Source organism: Cydia splendana, chromosome 8 (assembly GCF_910591565.1).
Source record: "Cydia splendana chromosome 8, ilCydSple1.2, whole genome shotgun sequence".
In the NCBI taxonomy this organism is placed as follows: domain Eukaryota; kingdom Metazoa; phylum Arthropoda; class Insecta; order Lepidoptera; family Tortricidae; genus Cydia; species Cydia splendana.
The window spans coordinates 18962711-18988596 of NC_085967.1; the positions used below are offsets into that span (position 1 = coordinate 18962711).

Here is a 25886-nt window from a genome sequence, read left to right on the forward strand (position 1 = left end):
CACATTTTATTTGTTCCCCGCCTTTTTTTTAGTATGGATAATGGTGGGCAACAAATGAATTCGACCAAACACAGTGTCGCATTTGCGTATGTTTTGTCCCTCACGGAGGCACGCGTATACCACTTCTCATAGATTTAATATATAGAGATCCCGTCTCAGCGAGCTGTCACTGTTGCCACTTTTGTTTAGTGTACGATTAACAATGAGGCCCACCTTGCTGTAGCCATGTCGATAACGTCATATCGATAAACGATCGACATTTCTTGCAATTTTAATTTTACTTCAAAGGTTTAACGATACCTAAAATGAACAAAAACGCTTTTATTCTTTATTGTGGTTATCAGATCACAATTTTATCGTCACGCCCCAGCAAGGAACCAATGGAAAGTTCGGATATTTAATTAAAATACATAAATACCTACTAAAATATGTGTTCCGCAATAATTGAATTATTTTATTACATTATAATATATTCATTATCCATTAGCATTTCAATTATGTTCATGTTTAACGAAGATATTGAAGCTTCAATTAATCGCTATTTCGTTCCGCTCTGTAGCGTTTATCGATATATAACATGATTAAAATCGACTTTTCACATCCCTAAAAGAGCACACATATACGCTTTTACGCACACATACACAATACACAGCCTGGGCGCATCAAAAAAGGCAACACTTGATTTGAAGTCCATCTTGTCAACAGTATGGTTGTCCTTTTTTGACAAACGGCATTTTTAAAAGAGCGAGGAGAGAGAAATGATACTAGTTGCTGCGCCGTGAAAGAGAACAGAAAACGTTGGGCCCTTGCCACTTCTATACGATCCTACCTTCTATGCTCGAAACGGACAGCGGCAGCCATGACATGACACTCATGACAGTTACATATTTGAAATTTTGAATGTTGTGCTCTTATCTGACGCTAAACAACTAAAACAAAACCTTGTCAGGATTGTTATTTTATATTTTTTCCGTGCTTTTTGTGATTGTGTTGTGACTTAATTAGTTTGATGAATGAAGATGGAGCAATCAACGATGCAGAACATATCCTTTCAGCCAAAAACTATGGCGGAATTGCTTCCAGATCTTGCCCTAAACGGTAAACCAACCAACAAAGCTTTACTATTCTTTCAAATTATGCTTTTGATTGGAGCTAATTGAACAATTATTACTTCCTAAGTTAATATAGAAATCATAATCTTCAATTTTATCGTTCTAGGCATAATATCTAAAGAAGCAATACTGACGCTTACTGGTAAAAAGAAGCCTCGAAACACTATGGCAATTAACCGAACAGCTGAGAAGGCCGTGAAGCCACTAACTATGGCTGAAATGAGAGCTGAATTACAAGGTAACCTTTAAAACCTTCATAACGGAAATTCTATTTACAGTAGGTATATTTTTATTACCCTGTTATAAATCTCTCTCATTCATAAGAGAACAGACTACATTTTAAACGTTTACTAAACCTGAGTAAGATCTTTAATGTGACTACAGTAGGCGCTCGGTAATCTGACACCCAACAGCATAATAGGAGTAAACTGATGCTGGATTGTTGGAACTGCCGGATTATTGTATTTGTATGGGAAATGAAAGCTTACTTGAAATACGAATAATAGAAATTGGGAATCTAGTGGTATTGACCACACATTTTCAATTCTATTAGTAGAATTAAAATGCCTAGGATTGGAGATATATTGAAGGAATCTCATGAAATCAAGCAGTCGAAATAAAAAAATCTGTATGTAATCCATTTGGCTGCGTAAACTGCTGGATTGTAGAATGGGACACCCGAGTCACAGATTACTGGGCATTCCAGGTTGGCAAGAGCCAGAATACCAAGTGAGTCAGAAGATACTGATACTGTAGAGAAGTATGTAAAGAAAATTTTCCATTTTTATTATTTTCCAGCTTTCAAAGGCCGCACCCCTTGCATGGCTCAGCCAGCAACATCAACAAGGAAGAAAGGCTGGAACTCCTCTGTGAAACTGGACAAGAGAGTGAACCACACAGCAGATGGGAAGCTGCGCAATAATGTGGTCAGAAAGGTTCTCAATTTCCAACCACCTAAACCTGTAGCTCCAGTTCAGAACAAAGTATGTTTCTTTTGTTTTATGCATGTGATGCTTGGTGTTCTTGAGCATGTTATTGTGACCAATTTGACCTGTAGTTAGTTTCATAGGTATGTGGCAAAAAAATTATGGGCGGAATTGCTCATGGCAAAAATCAAACGTCAATAGAGTTGGAACATTGAATTTTATTGACTATCGAATAAACTGAAATTAGATTTACGTATCTTTATTTATTTATTAACAAAACTAAACCTCAAATCCATAAGCAAACAATAATAGACTTCATATGAACATTACGGAATAACATTCAAATAAAAGACAATATAAAACGATAATTTATAAACTACTTACACTGCACTACTTACTTACTTGTACTGCATTATTAACACTAGTTAGTCAACTAGCTAATCAAAGAGGTTAATGTTAAAGTCAGAAATATAAAAGGTGACTGAACTTATCAATAGCTGAAAAAGTCGATAAAATTCAACGTTCCAACTCTATTGACCTTTGAGTTTTGCCATGAGCAATTCCGCCCTCTGATAATAACAAGTATATACAATTAGAAGTTTTTTGCTTTATCAAAAATTTTATTTGGCATCTGTACATACAAAGTAGTTTTTAAAACCTATCAAGAAAAGTAATTTAAACTGTGATTATTCAGCACCAATGTTTGGTTAAATCACAATATAATTAAGTAAGATAAAATTTAAGGGATGCATGTTTTTATTTTTTTAAAGGTGAATGTTAAAGTAGTTTTTAAAACCTGTCACAAAAAGTAATTTAAACTGTGATTTTTCAACACAATTTTTTGGTTAAATTACAATATAATTATAATCTTTACATATTTCCCTGCCACATTCATGGAAACATAAGTATGGACAATGGCTGTTGAAACAAAACAAATATTAATTAATTTATTTATTTTTCAGACGATATCAAATGCCCGTGTATCAATGATGCCACCTGCTCGCTCAAGAATGACTTCAGCAGCTGTAGCCAATGCCAGGATGACTCTCATGCCTCCTGAGACTCCAAAGTTTCCCAAACCAGAACACAGGGCTAAGAAGTCACTGTATGTTCAAGGTAAGGGGTTTACAATACAATACTCTTTATTATTTTATTATCTTCCTCCCAACTAATCCCGAGGATTAGCGTAGGCACTAGTTTTTACGAAAGCGACTGCCATCTGACCTTCCATCCCAGGGGGTAAACTAGGCCTTATTGGGATTAGTCCGGTTTCCTCACGATGTTTTCCTTCACCGAAAAACTACTGGTAAAAATGATATTTCGTACATAAGTTCTGAAAAACTCATTGGTACGAGCCCGCGGCCCCGGATTGAAAGTCGCACGCTCTTACCGCTAGGCCACCAGCGCTTTTTTTAGGCCACGCATTACACTATTTGGATAAATCTTCCAACTTCTCATTGGATAGTTGTAGTAATATCGGCCCCTCTCCAATTATTGGCCCATCTAACATTATTTAAAAGCAGGAAAGTGGTGACTTACCTGCAAAAGTGGCAATAAAAACTGATTGGGAAAGTATCATACTTTAATGAGCCAATCATTGGGTTGATTTTCCTATACTATTTCTCAAGACCTTTAGGCTGCACAGAGTATTGTACTACTACCTACACTTTGTTAGACTTATTTATTTATAGATTTTATTGTTGTTTTGCAGCTAAAACGAATGTACGAATCAGCGGCATATGCAAAATTCCAGAAACACCGGTAGAAACTAAACCCAAAGTAACTATTGCCAACAAAGAAAACAGCTCATACCAAGCTAATATAAACAGAAAATCCATCGCTCCCACGCTCATAAACCACAAGAGGCTGGCCCCACCCCCCAAAGCAGACACACCTTTATCAAATGACTCCTGGAAATCTGGCAGCGATGCCAGTTTCATACAAAAAGAAAAGGAAATCCATGAAACTGAGGCTATGACAGATGCAATATTAGACGCACAGCACACTCTTGAGAACATAGCCGAGGTCTCACCACCCATCGCAACACCATTCAGGGACTACAGAAACAATATAGAATGCCACAACAACTCCAGTGTTATGGACAATTCTAATACTGAAAATGATACTATCATGTGCTTTGATAACCCTACTATGTTAGAAAGAGTCCATAATCAAGATGAAAGACTAAACAAAAGTGAAAAAATTGACAGAGAAGAAAGTGTGATTGTGTCATTATGTGACATGCTGAATAAAGCTACTGTCACTAACTCTGAGAGCACATCTAAGCTGGATGAGCTACTTGAAGTTGAAAGGCAGACTGAGCACAACATTAAAATGATAGAAAATGGTATTCAAGCTCTTAAAAATATCAAAGAAGCGCAATATAAATCACTATCTCAAGTGAGGAAACTGATAAGAGACAAAAGAAGCAGTAGAAAAGTGTCAGACAGTGATAAAGATACCACTTTAGTTAGTAACAGTGCTGAACCCCGAAGTCCTCCAAAGAGTCCAGTGCTCGGTCACCCTTGTTCAGTTATCAGATTAAGTCCAAAATCCCCGTCTTATAAGATACCTAAAAGAACACCATGTTTGAGGAAAAGGGTGTTTTATAAATCAATGCCTAATGTAGTGTCAGACATGAGCACTCCAGTGAAGTTAGAAGGTGGGACAGCTTTAAACATGTATATGAAGATGAAAAAGCAGTTGCATTTCTTGAACACTCCGCTGGTGAAGTCGCGGCCGGCCCTGGTGCCCGACACGCCGGCCATCACCTCGCAAAATCTTCAGATGCAACTAAATAAATTATACAACAGAAGCTAGTAGTAGTTATACTATAGATAGACTATTATATGGGTTTAATCGATCAACTTTAAAAAGAGCTTAATTTTAAGGGATATTTCCAGTAGCCCCACAACACGTAATCATAGGATTGCTGTTGGGTAAATAGACGGAAGCTCCTTAGATATTACTGGAAACATAATTCGTAATATTTTTATTCATAATAGATTCTTACAGAACATTTTTTGAAGGTCAAGAATTGTAGGGAGAAGTTACAAATATTTGACATTGAATGGTACAGGTAGGTATTAAATTATAATTTATATTTCACGCTTAACTGTCGAAGGAGGCTGCACCCTTAGAGGATATAACCAAACTGAGGCTTTGTCTGTAATTTTTCGCTACAAAACAGTAGCCGATTTTTGAGGTGGAGGGGCACGTCAAATGTATACATAACGTAAAAATAGCCATGTCAGATAAACGTCAGTCCATACAATGTGTTACTGCTACTCCTGTTAATGGCTACTCCGTTTGGTTATATCCTCTAAGGCTGCACCAGTTGGCCTCGGCTGGGCGCTGCTGGAGGAGGCCGCGCTGGACCGCAAAATATGGAAATCCCTTCTGAGAGCCTTACGTCCCTGATGAGGGATAACAGGATATCATCATCATCAACTGTAGATAAGGCAACCGACCATACGTGTCTGTCTGTGAAATAATCGTCTACTCTAGCCTTTTTTTATTAAAGTATGAATTAAGTATCTTTTATAATTACGTTTATAATTTTATACATGTCATATTTAACATTTATCAATTTGGTTAGAAATTGCCGATTGTTCACTACAGATATACAGGGCGAATTGTAAACATCTCAGTGATAAGTGATAAAAGATTTTTGTCTGTTGTAGTCTTAGTTAAGGTATGTCGTCCCACTAGACTCCTCTCTAAACTCGACAGCTGCAACTATGTTATGTAACATACAACAGTCAACTTTATTTAGGATGTGTTAAGGTTCAATTTTCACTGTAACCATTGTCATCTATTGCCGACTGTCAAAGGGTTAAATCAAAACCAGGCATTCAAACTGGATATATGCTTCTTTCAAATTTGCCAAATTTCCACATGGAAAAACTTCGGATATATCTCAGATTTTTGTGTGGGAATAGTATTTTTTATTTCCAAATTAAAGTTTTCTTTGTTTCTGTGAAATTTTCCTGAAATTTCCATGAACTTTTCTAACTTTGGACACTTTCCGCAACTTGCACATCTGGGCTGTAACCGCGAAAACTGAAGTTCGCAAATTGCGGGCATCTTTCTTTTACACCAATTATAACCGTGATTAGACTAACAGAGAAAGATGCCCGCAATTTGCGAACTTCGGTTTTCGCGGTAGGCCCTCTTTAATTCTAACCCACGGAATTTCTTAAAGCGCCATCTGCGTTAAGGTTTGCGTTTTTTACCTCTATGTAAAAATTTCTACTAAATAAATTATTAAGTAATAGACAGCACTGTTTGAAATAAGTTTTAAAATTATTTTTATTTAGTAAATATACAGTACATATTTACTAAGCGTTTATTGCCTTTATTTTTAATAATTGGATGTAGTCGGAACAAATAACGAATGTAATATTAATATATTGTAAAATATTTGAAATAACTTAATAAACTGACATACATAATAACAATGATTATTAATCCTTTGGCCTATAGGCAACTGCTTTTTGTATGAGATTTGAACTGTAACATTTTCTATATTCCGCCCTTACGTATTTGAACGATAGAGAGGTCAATAGACTAAATACTAACTAACTAACTGCTACTAGTACTGGGGAAACTAGTGCCTACGCCAATTCTCGGAATAGTTGCCTAGCGGACCCCAGGGTCCCATGAGCCGTGGCAAAAAGCCGGGATAACGCGAGGAAGATGATGGTGAGAGAGGCCAATAGACCAACGAACGGCGAAGTGGTGGTAGGCACTCTGTGCTGTTCCATATGTTCAAAGGGTAACCTGTACAAGGTACCTCGTATTGTCATATTTTAAACTTTTAAATGTCTAAAATGTACCGTGATTTGAAGACAATTCGTTTCCCGCCATTCTATAAATATGACTGACAGCACTTTGTAAGCCCAGTTTAGACGGGACAATTTTTCGCCATTCTGATTAAATTGTCCGATCGAGTCATGTGACTGTAGACGCAAACGCCTCGCCGATTATTACCGATAAAATGGAGGTGCGGACGCAAGAGTACCAATTTGTGACGCTGGTATTTTCGTTTGGGGACATTTTTTTAATTTAGAGGGCTCAAATATTACCATCAATCTAAAATTGGAGATTGACGCCAATTTCATTTCTGAACAAATCGGTCGATTTGATCATCCCGTCTGGACTATACTCCAGGGCATTCAACTATCTGTGGTCCGGCCTTTGAACCGAAAAGGAAATTCACTGTCACTTTACGTTTGTTGATAAGTGCCGATAACGTTATCGTTATCAAAGTGGAATAACATTACACGTCTTAATAAAGTAATTATACTATCAGTGCCAGCATAACGCTAGATTAAGGCGGTTGTTGCATTTAATCAAATAATTAACCTATAAATTCAAAAATGGCCTTATCGAAACCGATCATGAATTTGGTGGCATCATACTTGCAAAACCTGTATTTGAATCCTATTAAAACAAAGGCAATCACAAGGTAAGTACATAATGATGAAAGTAAACATTCCTGCCAATGAATAAAGAGTCGATACCGATAGTCAATTATTGCAAAATAGAAATCTAAATGATTATGTTCAATCTTTTTGCATTTCCATAAACGATTGAATACGATGGAAAACAATTGAGTCGCTTAACTTCAAACTCCATCTGTCAGATTATGCGATTTTGGTATTAAGAACAGGTAATAGGGTAGATATTTGCTGAGAGGGTCAAATGGATGTACCTGAGTTTGAAGTTAAGTGACACAATTAAGGATTATAGTTTCATAATATGTATATTATATGTTGTGTTGTGTGTGTTATAACATCGTGAGGAAACCGGACTAATCCCAATAAGACTTAGTTTACCCTCTGGGTTGGAAGGTCAGATGGCAGTCGCTTTCGTAAAAACTAGTGCTCACGCCAATTCCTGGGATTAGTAGTCAACCGGACCCTAGGCTCCCATGAGCTGTGGCAAAATGCCGGGATAATGTGAGGAAGAAGACGAGGAGTTTTATAATATGTTATATTTAAAGTCCGGCTCAATGCTATTTCTAATTTTTATTGGTTACTTTAAATCCGCATTCTTTGCATTTCAGCTGTGTTGTGGGATCAGCAGCTAGCATTGTGTCACAAGTTGTAGCCGGAGACTGCGTCAGACTTGATCCAGTCTTAGCTTTTGGATTATATGGGTAAGATATAGTTCATTTTATTAACATACTTTATCAAACTAAGTTCGTTTTATTAGCATTAGAAAAAAGGTAAACAATCTTGACATGTCTTTTTATTGAAATAAACTTGAAAAATAAGTCACGGCAAATATGTAACAATTATGAATCGAGAATGGTGCCTCTCATGGTATAACCCATCATATTTTAGTGTGCTAAGCAGTTGCTTCGATACTGTTAAAGCACCGTTTCAGATTGTTTCTTCTTTTTTTTACTAAAAAAAGTTTGCTGTTGTTTTAAAGGTATTCTGCTACTGATACAAATGGCAGACCAAACTGTATGTTGTTAATTTGTATATTTTATTTCCCCAGGTTGTTATTTGGTGGTACAATCCCCCACTACTTCTACAACATAGCAGAGAGACTGTTTCCCGAAGATGTAGTAGCCTTCCCTCTAGCAAAGAAGCTATTATTTGAAAGGCTGGTATTCGCTCCGTTCATGCAGGCCTTCTCGCTCTACACCTTGGCCAGGTTTGAGGGCAAGAACCACTCCGCTGCCGTTAAACAGCTGTATGCGTTGTACTCAACGGTTCTAGAAGCCAATTGGAAATGGTTGACACTGTTCCAAGTTATAAATTTGGCATTTGTGCCTCCAATGGTGAGTGAGAACCTTAATTTTATATTTGCTTAAAATTTAATTTATTTAGTTGTATATAAACTGTAAAAATATGACTTCAATGGATGAAAGCTTTTGTTTACATTAAAATTCTGATCTTTTGAAAGGTGAATTTCACTTTTATATGACTACAATAATTAATTTCTACCAGATTTATTCTTATTTGCTTGGCTGATATTTATAAAAATACGTAACAAATACGTACTCTAAAGTAAAAAAATAATAGGTAAAGTTAATATAGGTATCTTTTAATATATGTGCATTTAATCAGTATGTAATTTATTATAATTGTATTGTATACTGCCCTTCACCCCACTGCCAACTACAAGTTTTAGTGCAGTATCTGCAAATATTTTAAAAATGTATCTCTTTTTTAGTTGCGAGTACTGTTCATGAATTTAGTTGGTTTCGGCTGGGCAATGTTCCTGGCTACGAAGAGACGCCAACGCCAACAGAAGGAGGAAAGAAAGGAGTAATAAACTAAACAAGAAATGATACTATATGGTGGGGGCTTTAAACAATGGCATCAAATGTCATGCCTTATTATTTTAAGTTATAGCTGTTGATGACTTTACACATTGTGGGACTGGGACCATGTTATTGTTAATAGGTCTAGCAATTCTAGAAAATCAAACAGGCCGACTAAGGTACTATAATAGCTCTAGGTCACAACTTTTATTTATATATATATGCTAAGCAATTGGTTTACAAACTGATTGGGCATTTGGTTGTGTAAGTGATACCTAAAACAAATGTCAGACAATCATTGATTATTAATAATTACATACTTTAATAGTTGGCAATATCAATACCTCAAAGAAGATAATTATATATATAATGGTATTTATCAGAAATACTACCTATCTTCTTTATCATGTTAAAACATAAGTTTAAAAGTATATGAATGTTATTATTTTTCTACTCGTTTTAAGATAAAATCATGTCATGATAAAACTGTTGGCACTTACAGGGATTTTTATATTGATGTATAATAATAGTTAAATTGAATGTTTGGCGTCCATAAGCGGAACTAATGAGTTTAGAGCTTTGTGACTGAAATAACATCTAGAATTGTAAAATGTATTTTTGGCATTATCTTCTTAGTAAGTATTGACCATTCCATTGGACTAATGTTATTAATGCTATATACTTTTATTGTTGCTATTGTCATAGTAATTCTAGTATGTATATACTTATGGAATATGTTGTTTGCTGTTATTTCTAGTGATGTGAGGGAACTATTTCATGCTTAAGAATAAGGTAAGCTAAGAAATGTTATAATAATGAAACAAATGGCTAAATGGAATGTATTTATTTGACAACAGCAATTGGATCCATTATATTTTTTTATGTATTTGTCTACCCACTTATTTGAGAAATTGTTTCAACTTATATTACGGTAGCTGGCAATACCAACTCATTATTTATGGTGCATTTATTGAGATTCGTTATGATCAAATACTTATATTTTATTTAATATCGTGTATATCATACAATACATTGTATTTTGTTATAATATGAGTATCATTTCAATATCCGCCCAAATACAAATTATTGCTTTATTATTCAACCTTTTTCACATGATTTCAAGTCATTAAAAATTCTTGCTATGCTTAATTACTACAGATATAAGAAACCACTTCTGTGGCTATAGTTATATTTTTAAATACAACAGCATTTAATTCAGAGCATTATTTAGTATAAAATAAATTACCGTGCATGACTAGTAAACTTAAACTAAGTAGGGAAATTGTAAATATGTATAATAATATTTTTTCATTAAATATATTGCACCTAATTAAAATATAAATATTAAAGAGTATTTTTGGTACTGTTAGAGCTTATTTCTAAAAATAATTTAAAATAATATTACCAACAATGAGTAAAAGTGTAAAAATAAATAAAAAATAATAACATTAAAAACGTAAAATGTTGTACCATATGACTGGAATGATTACATTTGGACTAGATTCAATAATTAACTTAAAAATAAGGGTCTCATTTTTAAAACAGTGTTTTTAAATTATGTCCATACTTAAATGACTAGAATTCCTCGATGTTCTTTTAACTACAACTGGTAAGCGTGTTTCGTGTCACTATCGAGAACAAATATTATGATAATGCAGAGAATAATGAAACACCTAATATTGTACTAACCCATATTCACACCATTTTGGCCCGTAAGGGTGATAATAAACTTTTTACAGGGTTTGATTCTAACATAGATTATTTAAAACTCAAACTGTAAAATCAATTAAGTTTCGATTCTTTGCCCCAAAATAGAACCTAATTTTACTCGTTTAGGTAATCCTAATTACAAGGAGTTATTGACTGTAAGATGTATACGATCTTAAAAAATCGTGTCTCCTAGTTAACGCATAATATTCATTCTGCCAAACTCGAGCTAAGATTTTTTTTGTGATGTTTAATACCTCTGCTACTATTAATAACTCTTTGATAATCATAAATACCTCAACTCTGAACTACTTCTACAGCTTTGGAGTTTACGCATTTTGTCACAAGATGGTGTCATTTCTACCTTTAGAAACAAATTCTGTTTTCATAAAAAAACCTAAGTCGGTCGTCTTAGTCTCGGTCTGGCTTAGGCGAGCGCGACCAACTGCGCTCGCTAGAGCTGCTGAAGCTGCCACTGGACTGCGAAGATGGCGTCGGCCTGTGGTACGGGATCGGCCGCTTACGTGCGCTGTTCGGTTAGTACACGTTAGTAGGATGCAATGGAGTTAGTAAGGTTATGATAATGATTAGTGGGCCTACCGCGAAAATCGTAATTCGGTTATCTGGCTCTTAATTAATCGCTCTTGCATATTCGAAGGAGAGGCCGATAACGAATTTTCGGTTTTTAGGGTTCCGTACCCAAAGGGTAAAACGGGACCCTATTACTAATTAGGGTTCCGTACCCAAAGGGTAAAACGGGACCCTATTACTAATTAGGGTTCCGTACCCAAAGGGTAAAACGGGAACCTATTACTAAGACTTCGCTGTCCGTCCGTCCGTCCGTCTGTCTGTCACCAGGCTGTATCTCACGAACTGTGATAGCTAGACAGTTGAAATTTTCACAGATGATGTATTTCTGTTGCCGCTATAACAACAAATACTAAAAACATAATAAAATAAAGATTTAAATGGGGCTCCCATGGAGCGATTTTTGACCAAAGTTAAGCAACGTCGGGAGTGGTCAGTACTTGGATGGGTGACCGTTTCTTTTTTTGCTTTTTTTTTTCGTTTTTTTTTTCATTATGGTACGGAACCCTTCGTGCGCGAGTCCGACTCGCACTTGCCCGGTTTTTTGCGGTAGGCCCTTGGTTACAACCTCGTTAAAAAAACGCCTAGGTAGCCTATTTAATTGCACATTTGTCTCGCAGGCGAATAATTAAAATTTTAAACTGCAATTGTCATCAAAGTTCAAGTACCTTGACTAAATGACATTTCAGCGCCGAATAAAAGTATGTTACTGACCTTTCCTGCATTTCTTAGTATTTCCAAGACACGGAATTTTCTAATGCATTACCAATCTCTATTATTTACTAGTCGCTAAAATTATATATTGGCTTTGTTCAGTTATCACCAAAAATTGTGCACCGTAATAAATATTATTATGAAGTTCATTTGCTTCTGGTCTAACCTATAACCTAGACGTCTGATATCTTGTGTAACAACCGTTTCAAAACAATCGTCATCAAAGTATTATCAGAACATGCAGTGAGGAAAACGATATCTGTAAAACCATGCGGTAATTTGTGTTGGTCTCAAGGAAAATAAACCTTAAACGGTCGAATTAAAGTCGCTTTTGCATCGTTATTGATGACATTAAGTATTAAGATTAAAGATATACTTTCCCTGAGGACGTCAAATACTATTAACAAATGGCTTACCTTTCATTCTGGCCAAATCAAAGTAGCATAATCATAAAAACACTCAGTGTGATCTAAAAAAAGTTCTAACAATTTTATGAATACAATAATAGCTCTACCATGCAGCGATAACGAAAAAAAAAAACAACTTAAAATGATACGATAAGTAACTTTAATTAGATAAAACAATTGAAACAAAACACACTCAAAATAAATGTCCGATAATATAGCACTTCATCTACTGTAGTGGCGGTCGACGGCTTCCACGTAAAATAGTTCATAGCTCTTATCTTCTTCTATACTTGAATTTATTTGATGTTAGATCTACAACGGGTGCGCTACGGAGGAAAATAAGACCGTTAGTCCATCTATTTGAGTTTAATATGGCACTGTCAGAATATTTGTCTAAATCTCGTTATTCGTTTATCATACTTTTCTTTAGCACTAACTGAACTAAAAGACGTACAAAAACTACAAGGACTCGTGGCTAGATGGCATTATGACGACGCTATGTTACCGTTGAGTTTACAAACATTTTTATAAGCCAACGTACCAATAATATTTACTTGACCTAGTCGACCTTATTGTTAGTGTCTAACCCCCTTATTCATAAACATGTACTAAAGTTGACAAGCCGCTAATAATCGTTTGTCCCTTTCCATCATACCAATACGTCGGAAAGGGACAAACGATTATTATCGGCGTGTCAACTTTAGTAAACGTTTATGAATAAGGGGGAGAGCCATGTAAAAATATTTATTAAACGTTGGCGTGTAAAGATGTTTGTGAACTCTACTTGATAAAAAAACTAGACAGCGCCATCTAGTAAAAATGAGAACACAAAATCCTAATTTAAATCGCACGTCCATCAGTTCAGTGATCTTGTAAACCAAATATGTATAATTTATATAAATGATATTAACTTTAAATACTGATCAATGAATGTTAACTTATTCTAATGTTTAGTAGCACACCCAAGTTAATTATAAAAAAATCGTTGTCACTGAAATCCATACACTCGGTTTTAATACAAATTCAACTAAAATAAATATCGCATGTTAGCCCAAGAAATCTACACAACTGTGGCAAGTTAGACGCGCACACACAATATATATATAAATTATGTATATGTTTATGAGTATTTACAATCTGTGTCCAAAATATAATAATTATGCTTACATTATGAACTTTTATCCCAAATATTTTAAAATGTATCTGTAAAATAATTCGTTTATTGAATACTTATTGCACAAAAGAATAACTCTTTGTACAGTTATTTTGGGGTGTTGCGGGCCTTTGAGTGCCACGTCGACCAAGCAGTGGTCTATTGTGACGGCCCTTTAGAGTTCATTAATCATTACTATCGCCCGTTGAATCCAGGAAATTCCAGATTCTTTTGTACAGTAACTGCCGAGACATTATCTACCAGTCAGCTTCAAAACATGCTCATAAATCATAATGTAAACACAAAACAAATGCGGTATTCACAGCCTGTATTCTAAATAAAAAGTGCCAAAAATAATTACTGATAATAATAAAAACAACATGTGATTTATCAATGTATTGGAAGTATTTCATAGGGATAATTACAACGCACATAGCTTAGAACTAGACTAATACACTAGCACACAGTCACTTCACTAATTCACTAGTCGGAGCTACTACTGCTGTCCTCGGAACTCGTGCTATGCTTTCGTGACTTTTTTCTATAAAAGATGAAACAAAAAATACATATATATGAGAAAACAAAAGTTGCCCTAATATAGGAAACAGAGGAAATTAAGAAATTAAGTTCTAAAGTTGGAAAATATGTCAAGTAGACATTTTGTGTTTTTGTTTAAACTACTGTAAAGTATTCTTTTATGTGTGGCTAGTACGTGGCTAGCTAGCTAAGTAGATTCGTGAGCAATAGAAAATGTCAATTAATATGGAATGGCCATACAAAGTGACCCTGTTCTCGTTGCCCTTGAGTGTAGTTTTGTTTCCCATATTATGGCAAATGGCGAAATCAAATTAGAAGCCCAAAATAAAAAGAATTAGCATAAGAAAAGCGACACACGAACAATGTTAAACCGAAAAGTCAAACAACTACGACCGTACAAATGATGGCATAGAAAACTTTCTTTCAATAACCGTCATTCGTACGCTTCTACGCAGCCCGAAAACCAGTGCTTTAAAAAAGTTGTAAATTGATTCATTTGGTTTATAGATATGAATTTTAATTTACTTTTCAAAAATCTATCAATGAATCAATTATACTCTGGTTTTACAGAAACCGGGCAATTTTGAATAAAACCATTTACTTTTAGCACTACCCGGTCACCTAAAACTTTCCTATCGTTTTTTCGATGGGCGTAAAAGTTAGTCGAAACCCCAAAGCAAAAACACAGGATGTCAATAGATGACCAGAACTCAAAAACTATCCAGTTTACATGTCCAGTCACAAGCCAGTCCATATGACTTCGATTTTACGTGAAGCTTCGCGAATATCATCCGCCCGATCGTAAATTTAGAATTCTGTTAATCGATCCGAAAACTAAAGCTCCGTAGAATTTCGAGCGTGGGCCCTAACGCTCGAACAGACTGGCAGGTGCCGATGTAACCGGCTACAAGTACAACGTCAACCAGGCGGAGGCACCCTTCACCTGGTGATGCGGCGCCGGTCCAGGAAGCTCGGCGACCCGGCGCGCCGCGGGATGGACGGCGACCGCTCCCGCGCCGCGCGGCCCGCCGGCGACCGCGGTGACCGAGGCGACCGCGGTGACCGTGGTGACCGCGGTGATCGCGGTGACCGAGGGGCCGATCTACGGTAATCGGCGTACACGCCCGTCATTGTTCTGTATTCGTTGGTATGAGCGAGCATGCATATACGGAAACAAAATTGTACGTGTTAATGCCGTCGGAACTTGGCTAGAGTCTGTCAAATTGTTTTTTTTTTTTATTAAATCAGTTTTTAGGTCTAATGACATGACGTACTCGATCGAGTTTGTCCCGATTTCCTCCTGGTATAAATTTGACAGGCTCTGTTGGCCTTTACAAATTGTATCATTAATTTCTTCGTAAGCTTGTTTGATGTTTCGTTCGTAAGTTTCGTAAGCGTTTCATAACCATACATAGGAAAATCGACACGTAATAAATAAGTAAATGTGACATCGAACAAACTTTTACAAACATAATTTTAAAGTCGCATCAGGAACTTTACTGTAGTTACTTGAAATGTATTAAATATCCAAGGCCACATAACGTAAAGTTATTGTTTCTTAAATCTTATTTTAAAATACAATAAAGTCCCTTCAGTATAAAAACACAACTCTATCCAATCTTCGAAGTCTATCCTATAAACCCTATATTTCTTATTTTTATATAATTGCCAGCGAAATAAGCTGATTCAACAGACCATTCGATATCACCCAGTGTTCTACATCCAAAACATATAGATCAAATATATTTCAAAAGAAATTAGGCAGAGTTTGAAGGAAAAATTGTCTTTAACAAGACGCTTAAATGCCTATTCCATTTTATAGTTTGCAAGCGGAACATCAGAGGCATGAATGGGGCCAACCCCCAGTTGCCAACAACTGTCAAAGGTTTGTATAGATGGCGCCATCATAGCTTGCCCCTTTCTCTATAAGATTTGGCTTAAATGAAAGGCATTAAAAAAAACAAAATTTTGACACAATTCTAGGGAATGACAGGGCAAGCTATGCTGGCGCCATCTGCTAAATACTTGGACCGGCCAACCCCATTATATAGGTTAGTAGAACAACAGGTGACATTGTATGGTCGCGGCTAGTCCGGGGGGGCGTTTACCTTGAAGAGCGAGTCGACGTGGAGCGGGAGGAGCGAGACGAGCTCCGGCTGCTGTACGAGCTGGAGCGAGATGAACGGGAACCTCTGTAGGGGAAACGATTACGGGTTAGAATATACCCCCTTATTCATACAACTTTACGAGCCTGATTTAGTTATATTATTTTTTATCCCTTTCTTGCATAAGTCAAATTTACAGATAAAGATAAACGATTCATAGCTAATACAGGCCCGTAGCGCGTTTATAATAACGCCATTACTGTCTGTAGGCCAAGCACATGATTGACGAGACAGTATCTCGCCGCGAGATAGACTACCCGTCCCTCTTTAAGGTAGTCGCGGCGAGATACTGTCGTGCCAATCATTTGCTAGCGCGGCTGGAGATGGAAAATTATCGGCTGCTATGGTATTATACTCGTACCCTGGCCTGGTACCTACTCTGAATGAGCTTTGCTTAGGGTGGTATTCCACCTGTCCAAATTCTTTGTCCAATGGCAGTGCGTCTCACTCTCTCATTAAAGCAAAATTTGAGACGTAATACACATTGGACAAAGATATTGGACAGATGGAATACAACCCTTATAGTAATAAAATTTTGGAACTGACGACTTTATATCTGGCAAACTACTGAGTTATCTACATTCAACTTCAGACAGACCTCAGACATAAAAGTACATTTTGAGTATATCACATCAATGTGACCAGAGCATAAACAGAGTTCGGCTGGGACAGATATAATCAAAGTTAGACAGCTAGTCTAGAAGTAGTATGTCGCAGACTATAAAGCTGACGTTTTTTCACAAAAGTGAAATCTAGAAAATATTCGGTGTCATATCCATACCACAAGCCTACAATAGTTATGTCTTCTCAATATAAGAATTATTTACGTACCTTGACGAGTAGGACCTGGATCTGGACCGCGAAGACCTCGAGCGCGACCGCGACCTCGATCGTGAACGCGACGACTTCCCACGCGACCGCGACTTATCACGCGATCGCGACTTCGACCTCGATTTCCCGCGCGACCGGGACTTGGATCTCGACTTGTCGCGCGACCGGGACTTGCGTGATCTAGATTTAGACCTCGACTTGCCGCGCGATCTCGATCGTGACGACCGCCAACCGGATGATCTCGACCAACTCCTGCGAGAACCACTTCGCTTTCGAACTTCTTTCCTACGTTCCTCTGGAGAACTCTCTATATTCAAAGGGCTTTTGTCCTTTTTAGGTTCAGACTCCTTTACTTCCTTTACAACCTCTTTGGGCTTCTCAGGAGACTTCTGTTCAGGAGTCGGAGTACGTTTAATTTCGACTGGCGGCTCGGAGCGGGAAGTGGTCGCTTCTTCGTCGCGTCGCCGCTCCATAGAGGCTTTGGCTTTTTGAGCTAATCGCAGTTTCAGATCGTGGAATTCTTGTAAGTCTAATTCGTTCTGTCTCGCACGTTCGTCGGGCGGCAACGTATCGCCGTCGCCGCCATCACCGCTTTCGCTTGAAGAACTTCTCAAGCAAACAGCGGTCGGCTTTACGTTTGAGGTTTTCTTTTTGTCCGGGACTCTGATGTATTTGCGTTTGTCTTTCTCCGGTAACTGGTCTATAATATCACGGTAGCGTTCGGGGCTCCTTCTGGCCGGCGAGTAGCTGAGGCTGGATGTGCTGCGGCTGCGATTTCGCGATCTAGATTTGCGTTCTCGCCGCTCGCGTTCTCGGGAGCGCTCATGGTTCTCCTTCTTCTCTTTATCTCTGTTTACAGTCTTGGGGGGAGATTTCCGTTCGACGGACTTTCTGAACTCTCTGCGTCTATCTCTGACGGGGGAGCACGATGGCTGCCGTCGTCGGCGGTCTGGGGTGGGTGATCGTCTCCGCTCCGGGGTCGGTGACCTCCGGCGCGAGTTGGGGGTCGGTGACCTCCGGCGTGAGTTGGGGGTCGGTGACCTCCGGCGTGAGCTCGGAGAGGGTGACCTTCTTGACCGACTGCGCTCGCGCTTGTGTTCCACAGGTTTCACTGCGCTCTTGTACTTATCCGCCTTAGGGGATGGCGATCGTTTCCTCCTGTAATCTGGGCTCGGACTTCGTCGACGCTCCCTTTGTGGCGACGGGCTTCTGTCTTTGTAATATCTTGATTTATCTTTCGTATTGTTTGACTTTTTCTGTTCGTCCTCAGATTCTGAAGACGAGGCATGCCTTTCCGGCCTCGAGTTTTTGTAAGATTTTGCGGGCTCCTTCCTATCTCTGTTCCGGTTTTTAGGTGAACGGTCTCGCTCCGGTGATGGCGACCGTTTATTTTGAGAGGGCGATGTCTTTCTGCGTTGATTTTTGCCCTCGTAGCTCTCTCGGTTTCTCCGTGGCTCCTCGTAACTCTCTCTATTTCTGCGCGGTTCTTCGTAATTCTTCTTTCTCGGGTCTTCTTCTGGACGCTCATGGTTGTTCCTTCTTTTATCATTTCTATCATCCTTTCTCCCATATGACTCCTCGCGTTCCTCTCTTCTTTTGTTTCTATAATCAGATGATTCGCTCCGCTGCCGTCTCTCTCTGACTTCTGGGCTTTCTCTGCGTCTGTTGGGTGCTTTTTCCTTTCTGTAATGGTCATCTTTTCTGTCATCTCTGTGTCTGTCAGGGGAGTCGCTTTTCCGTCTACGTTTCTCAGTCGGTGAGCCGCTGTGGTCGCGACGTTTCTTTGGTTTGTCCACTCGTTCTTGGGACTCGTTGGAGGATAAGCGATCTCTCTGCTTGCGCTTGGGTGCCCGTTTCTCTGAGCCCTCTCTTGACCGTTCTCTGCGATTGTCTATTTTAGTGACATAAGACTTATGCCTGTACTGCGGCGAGGCCTGACGCTCCGGGCTTTCATCCCTCCTTCTGGATTGACTTCTCCTCTTTTGCGGTTCGTCTCTCTTCTCATATTTCCTATTTCTATCCTCGCGATCTCTGTTTCTGTGATTGTCATTTTCTCTGTCGTTTGTATCTTCCCATTTCTTTTCTTTGGGAGCCTTCTTGTTTTTCACTGGCGAGCTGTAATGCAATTTACGTCATTATTTTTTGCCGTTTACAAATACCACACTGTCAAAAGCTGTGTACTGTTTAACCAGGTGTACAGTATTGACCAAGATGGATGAATACATACTAAGAATTTCCAATATTTTTCAGATTGTTTATTTAGTCTGACAATTAATCATTGTGTATGTGAACAAGTAGACTTTCAAACAAATAAGTAAGTGAAGTATACTTTTGATTTATTGTACAGTCTGTGACATCATATTTCACCTTGTACAAGTGTGAAATGAAAACAAAGCTTTACTATGCCATTAACTATGAAAAAGGGATATAGTTATCAGAAATAAATTTAACTTTAGAGTTTTCATGTACCTTTCTCTTGTAGAGGGCTGACTGCTGCCGCGACGTCTTGAGCTCGACTTTTTCTGTTTAAATTCAACAACAAACGGTGAATAATCAACGCAATAGAAGACTGTCATCCAACACCGGTGCCAATACAAGAAGTCTATAGTGGTAGGTACGTTATGGCAAATCAAATCTCTCGCACATACGAGGTCTTCGTAGATTCTTCAATGAAAAAGCGAATCACAAAATCGTCTAATGAAGAGTTTTCATAATTAAAATAATATACCACTGTTACACATGCACTCTAAATAACCATTTATAAAATTAATAGACGAAAAATAATAATTAATACTAAAAAAAATGTAAGCTATCATGTAAGCAAGTATAAATGAAATGTATAAAGTGTTTTGTAGAATGTTTAGTTATTATTTTATCCATAACATTCTCATGAAACAATAAATAAAATAAAATATATATGAATGGTATTTGTAAATGGTTTGATTCTTGGCACCAGTGCGAGTGAGATAGATATAATATTAGTAACACAATTACAATGTCAACATTTAGTATTAATATAGGTAATTAAAATACATAAATACATAGACACAAAATCAAATGGTAATAACACTTCGGAAACGTACCTTATTTAACAAACGGTGGTGGTATTGTATACCATTTAAACATGTGGAGCATCCTTAATTAGTTTTGGGTAAATGAGAAGAGGGAGAATGTTATGGATTAGTTACATTTTCACATTCAATCACAGGGCAGGGCCGGTCGGCACGGAAACGTGTCGGGTCCGGGTCGGAGCAGTCGGGCGGTGGCAAGGTCGCCATGTGAAGGCTGTAGACGCGGAGCGGACACGTTTCCGTGACGCGCCGCCTGCGCGGACAATATATAACCACCATCTGTTTAAAGGACTACGAACACCATGCAAGTAACTGTGCACTCTAGGACCCGCAAGCACCCGCTCGAGCGTTAATCACAGATGTTAACTCGAATGCGTTACCGATTGGCACGGAATACGTACTTTAGTATTCACCTAACATAGTGTTTACTGAGTGTTATTGTTTTGTGATATACTTACAGTATACGTTATTTCTTCAGATAAAGATGGCTATCCTATGAAATGATGCACAGTTAAACAGATAATTTTTACTGTCTATTTCTTGTATTTACAGAAAAATAAACTAAAAAAAATGAAGTATGTAGGAAGACAAAAACCACATTCACAAAATTCCCCCATAACAGTAAGAGCTTGAAGTGTGGGCACCATAGCTAAGAGATGAAGCTTGGGGGATAGATCGCAACTGAATTTCGTGATAGCTACGTTTGGTTCTGTAACTATTGCAAAAGTAATAAGAAAGAGGGCGGTGTAAGGAGATATTTAAGAAAAATAAAATGTGACGCCCAAATTCATATGCAGAGGACGGTGCGAAGTATTTTATAGTAGTTCCCTTCAAGCCAATGTTTGAAAGATAATAGGGGAAAGGGTACATCAGCTATTCGGGGGTCCTGAAGCTAGGGAATGAGGTGTGTGTGGGGCCCAGTGAGTCTAGACAGGACACGTGTGAAAATAATCTCAAAAGTTCATACATTTCCCAAGTCCCAAAGTAATATGAATTTTAACCAACATTGTTAGAACACTTTATGTTCGAAGATTATGTTTTACATTGAATAATTTATAGTGCATGTTTTAAAATCAAGTAATAAATAAGCTAATTCAAAAACGTTCCACTATCTCAATTCCACTTAACAAATTGAATAATTTTGTAAGTATGTTACTAAAACAGCTTTTTCAAAGACAATCGAAATTCAAATTCACTAAAAACAATTTACGTTTTAAACACAAATTGAACTTTTCGTACCCTGCTTAAGTATTAAAATCTATAATTACATTAAGTATACAAAAAAATAAGCATGAAACAATTAATTTTCCATTTTACTCGATTGTTTTATACAAATCGCCTCAACCTCGTCCTTCAAGTTCCACTCCAAATAACGTGTTTGCCCAACAGTGTAACAAAACATAATCTTCGATGGTGGCGGGCTGGCATATCAAGTAACAATTACCTTCTTCTTCCTGCGTTTGTCGTCGTCGGAGGTGTCGTGCGACTCGCTGGTGTCGCTGTCGCTGGAGCTTTCGGTGTCGGGGGATTTGGAGCGCTTCTTCTTCCTCTTGCCGTCTTGCCTGGGGGGAAAGGAGTGGTTAGTGTTAATAGGATGATAGGGGGAAGTAGGCGTTTGTTTAAGGGCATTTTCATATTACTTATATGAGTAGGATATTTTATAATGTCCGATTTGTAGGAAGATCTATTAAGTAATTTTGGAATTTTAATGAAAAAACCCATAAACAGATGAGAGGTTGGAGTGGGGGGTATAATATATTTATATCACCAATTGACCACATATATTTAGGTTTCACCTACGTCGTTTATTATTTATAGTTTTGACATGTTTGTAATTTTTTCAGTGATTAACGACATAAATGCCACCACAGACTTAAGACCATAATCAAACCTCAAAATTCAACTCTTTACCTAATGAAACTGTTGTGCTAAAATACATTCAGAGGAAACATCGTGGAAATAGAAACAGCTTGAAATAGAGTTCAATTCAATCTAGCAGCATATTAAAAACCACTTTGAGGATACAGAAGTACTTTAAGGATAGTTGAATAACTGTGCTTCTAAATTACCTTAGTGATATTTAGATACCTACTCCGAAAATTGCTATCTTAATTATCAAAAAAAATAGGAAAAACAGAGGCTAGGTTAATTTATACCTTTTGGCTTCAAAATAAACATAGGAAATAAATAAATGTTATTATTTTAAATAAATAAATGTAATTTTAAGGTATCATAAAAAATTAACAAGCACAAACTAAATTTCTAATATTTTTTACAGTAGGTAGATGAAACATGAACGGACAGAACCCCTAGTTTAAATTTCATTCAATAGCCTGACGAAGCGTTCGCGTTTGCGTTATGTCTATTTTTGTATGAGAATTTGAACAGCGCGCCAAGCGGGACGTTTTGGAAACTCAAAATCCCATGCAAAATTACACTTAACGCAAACGCGTACGTCACATCACTCTATCGAATGATATTGACACTAGGGGTATATATAAATACAAGTTTTGCTTGTGCTTGTTGTATAGTTTAGGTTATTGCTCGAAAAACATGAAAATATTAAAATAATATTTCTCACATTTACCATACCTACGTATGAAATCCCATAACATTTTTCTCTCGCTGAAATTAGCAAAATATATCGGCTAAGTACATTTTAAAACGAGGATAGTATTTTATATCCAATCAAAAATACTCTAATATACTTGCCTCTTCGATAGCGGCAACATAACCTGCCTGGGGTTGAAAAATCTCCAATATTATAATTATAAACATGCAATAAAACATAACAACAGTAAACTAACACTAACACACTAACACTATCAGTAACTAGATAACTGAAAAAAACTTACTTTTCTTTTTTGTTTTTCTTCGACTTTTTCTTCTTTATTTTCTTTGTTTCAGGCGATGTACTGTAAACACAAAAACGTCGATAAACAAATGATTCGATAAATAATGAACTGTCAACAACTATTGTTGTGGTATGTTGTGGCAACTCTATTGAATTTGCCTGTCACTTGCCAATAGAAAAAGTTGATTAATTACATAGAATTTACCAAGTCACGCCACATGACATACCTATTGCTGTTACAATAAAATTTATTGATATTGCCATACCTATATAATTCACACATTTTTACGTAGATGTAAACCTCGTTAGAAAGTAAGTACTTTTAAGAGGCCGGTAACGATTTTAGAGCAGATATGTATAAATGATGTATAAGAACAGTTTCAGGAAATGTTGGAGATTGTTTAAGTATCAAAATTACGTTGAAATTAAGTCGATTTTCAGAGACATGACATTGTCACTTGTTTTGAAGTAATTTCTGGAGAAAATTGATTTCGTCTAACTTTCATTTACACTACATCAGTCATAATAACAAAAAAATAGTCTATTAAAGGTGGAGTACAGGATATGTGTAATACAAAATTACTATTTTTAGCAGTTCAAACTTTAAGAAATTTACAAATAAGATTGACAAAATCAGTGCTTTACGCGCGTTTACCTAAACGTCCATCAGAAAAAAAAAATCATTCCTAATTTAGTGAGTCTGTTCTCAAAAAATTGATTTATTAAACGGCTAGATGAGAAGACGTGCTAATAGAAACCAGTACTTGTTATTTCTATTACATAACACAAGGTGTACAATTTCATCGACTACATCTATCAATTTTACGTTTTTGCGACTAAAATCGATACCGGCCTGTTAAGACAAAAGCTGATTTTATTTAAAATCGTATGGCAAACAAGATTCGAGTCGCTTAAAATATAAAAAAAAAAAATTAAAGAGCTATTATCCAATGTCTTAGCCCGTAGGGCTGATGGTGCTATGGCTTTTCTTTCAACCAGAATTAAACACACGTCGAAGTAAAGTCCCGTATAAAAAAATAGAATAATAATTTTGTACGTCCCGTACCAAAACCACCTGAATGATAAATGTGTTAATGTCAAGTTTAAGTTCCCGATTTAGGTCATGAAATGGCAGGCTCCACGCAGAAGTCCCTATTAATTAACTAGTGTGTGAGAGCTATTACCTTCGTTTCTTTTTCTTCTTGGGCGGCTGCGGGCGCTCCTCGCGCTCATGGCTGGGCGTGCGCACGAGTGGGTAGCGTTGTGCGTGCTCGCGCGCGCGCCGCTCCGGGTCCAGGCTGGAGCCCTCCACGAAGCGCGGCGAGATGCCGAAAGCGTCGCGCAGCCGCGCGTTCTTGGCCTGCTGCGCCTCCGCCACTGCGTGCGTTTCGCGCACGCTGAGGACAAGCGAGTTAGTCAGGACGGCTGAGACGAACAACTGATAGCTTTGCAATTAGGTATTACTAAATGTGTCAAAAGCTCTCAGAAACTATAATGACAGGTCAAAGTGCCAACAGCCATTTTGAAAAATTTCAACGCATTTATATTTAGCATTATTCAACTAATATAAAAATATAGAGCATGTGGAATGTCATTTGTGTCTGAGACCTATAATCAAGTAAATTGCTGTTAATCTAATGATGATAAACGTGTTACGAGTATACACAATTGAAAAGAACCTACAATCGACGCATGTTTTGTTATCTATATGGAAGTGTTCCTAATAAAGCTTCAAAGAATACTAACGAATATTTACCTGAGCAGCACCTAAGTGCGCTAGAAATGGGGAAACATTAAAATAATTTAACATACTTAATCCATACTGATAAGTTTGTAATAAAACGAAGCATATCACAATAACCAAGCGTTGGCTACAAACGAGTATGAAATCGTTTAATTTCCAATCAAGTCGATAGCGCGCTTTCAATTAACGATTAGGCTGACGCCTGCAACCTACATGCTAGTGATCGATAAAATGCACACCTTATGACGGACCGCATGGACTTCCTCTCCTCGTCATTGGAGAGACAGACCTGCAAATTATCGTTATAATTGCGTTCGGCCGCGGCACAGCCGCAGCGGCAACAGCAGGTGCCACGCAGGCCCGCGAGCAGAGTGCGGAGCGCCGGCTCGAGCACATCGGCCGCGTGCGAAGGCCCCTGAGTCTCCGGCGGCGGCGGTAGGGGCTCCGGTAAAGGTTCGTGCGACGCCGCTCGCGGCCGCCCGCCTCGCCCTGGCGCGACGACCGCTTGGAATGTCCCGCGCCATAGCCTCTCGAAAACTACTCTGTTTGTATTTTGTTCGCGACGCGATCCCCTGCCCCTTTGCATACTTAAAACTAGTGGAAGACTTGGTTTCTTAAGCTAAAGAGACTTATTAATCTAATGGAAGACTTGCGTGATTGCGGGGGCCGGGTACGTGAGAGCGGCCGGCGGCGGGCCGGCGGCGCTACTGCGGGCGCCGCGCGCAGCCTGCGCAAACAGGATCTCCGCTCGACGCACAAAGGGAGCGCTCCCCTTTTACCCCGACGGGAAAACAC

General features: G+C 37.9%; 3 protein-coding genes across 8 annotated transcripts in view; 2 read left to right on the top strand and 1 right to left on the bottom strand.

Annotated features, from left to right (window-relative positions):
* The first annotated feature begins 918 nt into the window (after positions 1-918).
* Positions 919-6454, top strand: LOC134792963 (uncharacterized). Of its 2 annotated transcripts, none has more exons than XM_063764446.1 (5): positions 919-1098; positions 1219-1350; positions 1911-2047; positions 3001-3154; positions 3750-6454. In XM_063764446.1, exons 1-5 carry the CDS (start codon positions 1014-1016, stop codon positions 4856-4858), a joined length of 1617 nt encoding a protein of 538 aa, XP_063620516.1. In that variant the 5' UTR covers positions 919-1013; the 3' UTR covers positions 4859-6454. The 2 variants fall into 2 exon arrangements, with proteins under 2 accessions (XP_063620516.1, XP_063620515.1); XM_063764445.1 differs by having other exon boundaries at positions 920-1098; positions 1911-2095; positions 3750-6450.
* Positions 6455-7239: 785 nt separating this feature from the next.
* On the top strand, positions 7240-10368 carry LOC134792976 (PXMP2/4 family protein 3). Its single transcript, XM_063764468.1, has 4 exons — positions 7240-7508; positions 8109-8201; positions 8549-8834; positions 9230-10368. The coding sequence occupies exons 1-4, from the start codon at positions 7420-7422 to the stop codon at positions 9326-9328; spliced, it is 567 nt and encodes a 188-aa protein (XP_063620538.1). The 5' UTR covers positions 7240-7419; the 3' UTR covers positions 9329-10368.
* Positions 10150-25886, bottom strand: part of LOC134792964 (serine/arginine repetitive matrix protein 2) — a 36433-nt gene continuing 20696 nt past the window's right edge. Inside the window, exons 4-13 of one of the 5 annotated variants that reach the window (XM_063764449.1) lie at positions 24532-24744; positions 23349-23408; positions 23206-23232; positions 23086-23118; positions 21938-22055; positions 19892-19944; positions 17423-19537; positions 16535-16618; positions 15370-15561; positions 10150-11556 (exon numbers count right to left, since the gene is read on the bottom strand). In XM_063764449.1, the coding sequence (XP_063620519.1) occupies positions 11439-11556; positions 15370-15561; positions 16535-16618; positions 17423-19537; positions 19892-19944; positions 21938-22055; positions 23086-23118; positions 23206-23232; positions 23349-23408; positions 24532-24744 (3013 nt within the window). In that variant the 3' untranslated portion in view covers positions 10150-11438. Of the gene's footprint in view, positions 11557-12881; positions 13063-14270; positions 14431-15369; positions 15562-16534; positions 16619-17422; positions 19538-19891; positions 19945-21937; positions 22056-23085; positions 23119-23205; positions 23233-23348; positions 23409-24531; positions 24745-25886 lie in introns of those variants that run through there. The other 4 variants (XM_063764451.1, XM_063764450.1, XM_063764453.1 and 1 more) reach the window with 4 other exon arrangements.

What these genes read in the sequence shown, in the direction of transcription:
- LOC134792963 (XM_063764445.1), top strand. Translation starts at nt 1,014, where the DNA reads ATGAAGATGGAGCAATCAACGATGCAGAACATATCCTTTCAGCCAAAA. An exon ending in AATGAGAGCTGAATTACAAG is followed by an intron (nt 1,351 to 1,910) that starts GTAACCTTTAAA and finishes ATTATTTTCCAG; the next exon opens with CTTTCAAAGGCCGCACCCCT. An exon ending in GAAGTCACTGTATGTTCAAG is followed by an intron (nt 3,155 to 3,749) that starts GTAAGGGGTTTA and finishes GTTGTTTTGCAG; the next exon opens with CTAAAACGAATGTACGAATC.
- LOC134792976 (XM_063764468.1), top strand. Translation starts at nt 7,420, where the DNA reads ATGGCCTTATCGAAACCGATCATGAATTTGGTGGCATCATACTTGCAA. An exon ending in AAAACAAAGGCAATCACAAG is followed by an intron (nt 7,509 to 8,108) that starts GTAAGTACATAA and finishes TTTGCATTTCAG; the next exon opens with CTGTGTTGTGGGATCAGCAG. An exon ending in TGGCATTTGTGCCTCCAATG is followed by an intron (nt 8,835 to 9,229) that starts GTGAGTGAGAAC and finishes TCTCTTTTTTAG; the next exon opens with TTGCGAGTACTGTTCATGAA.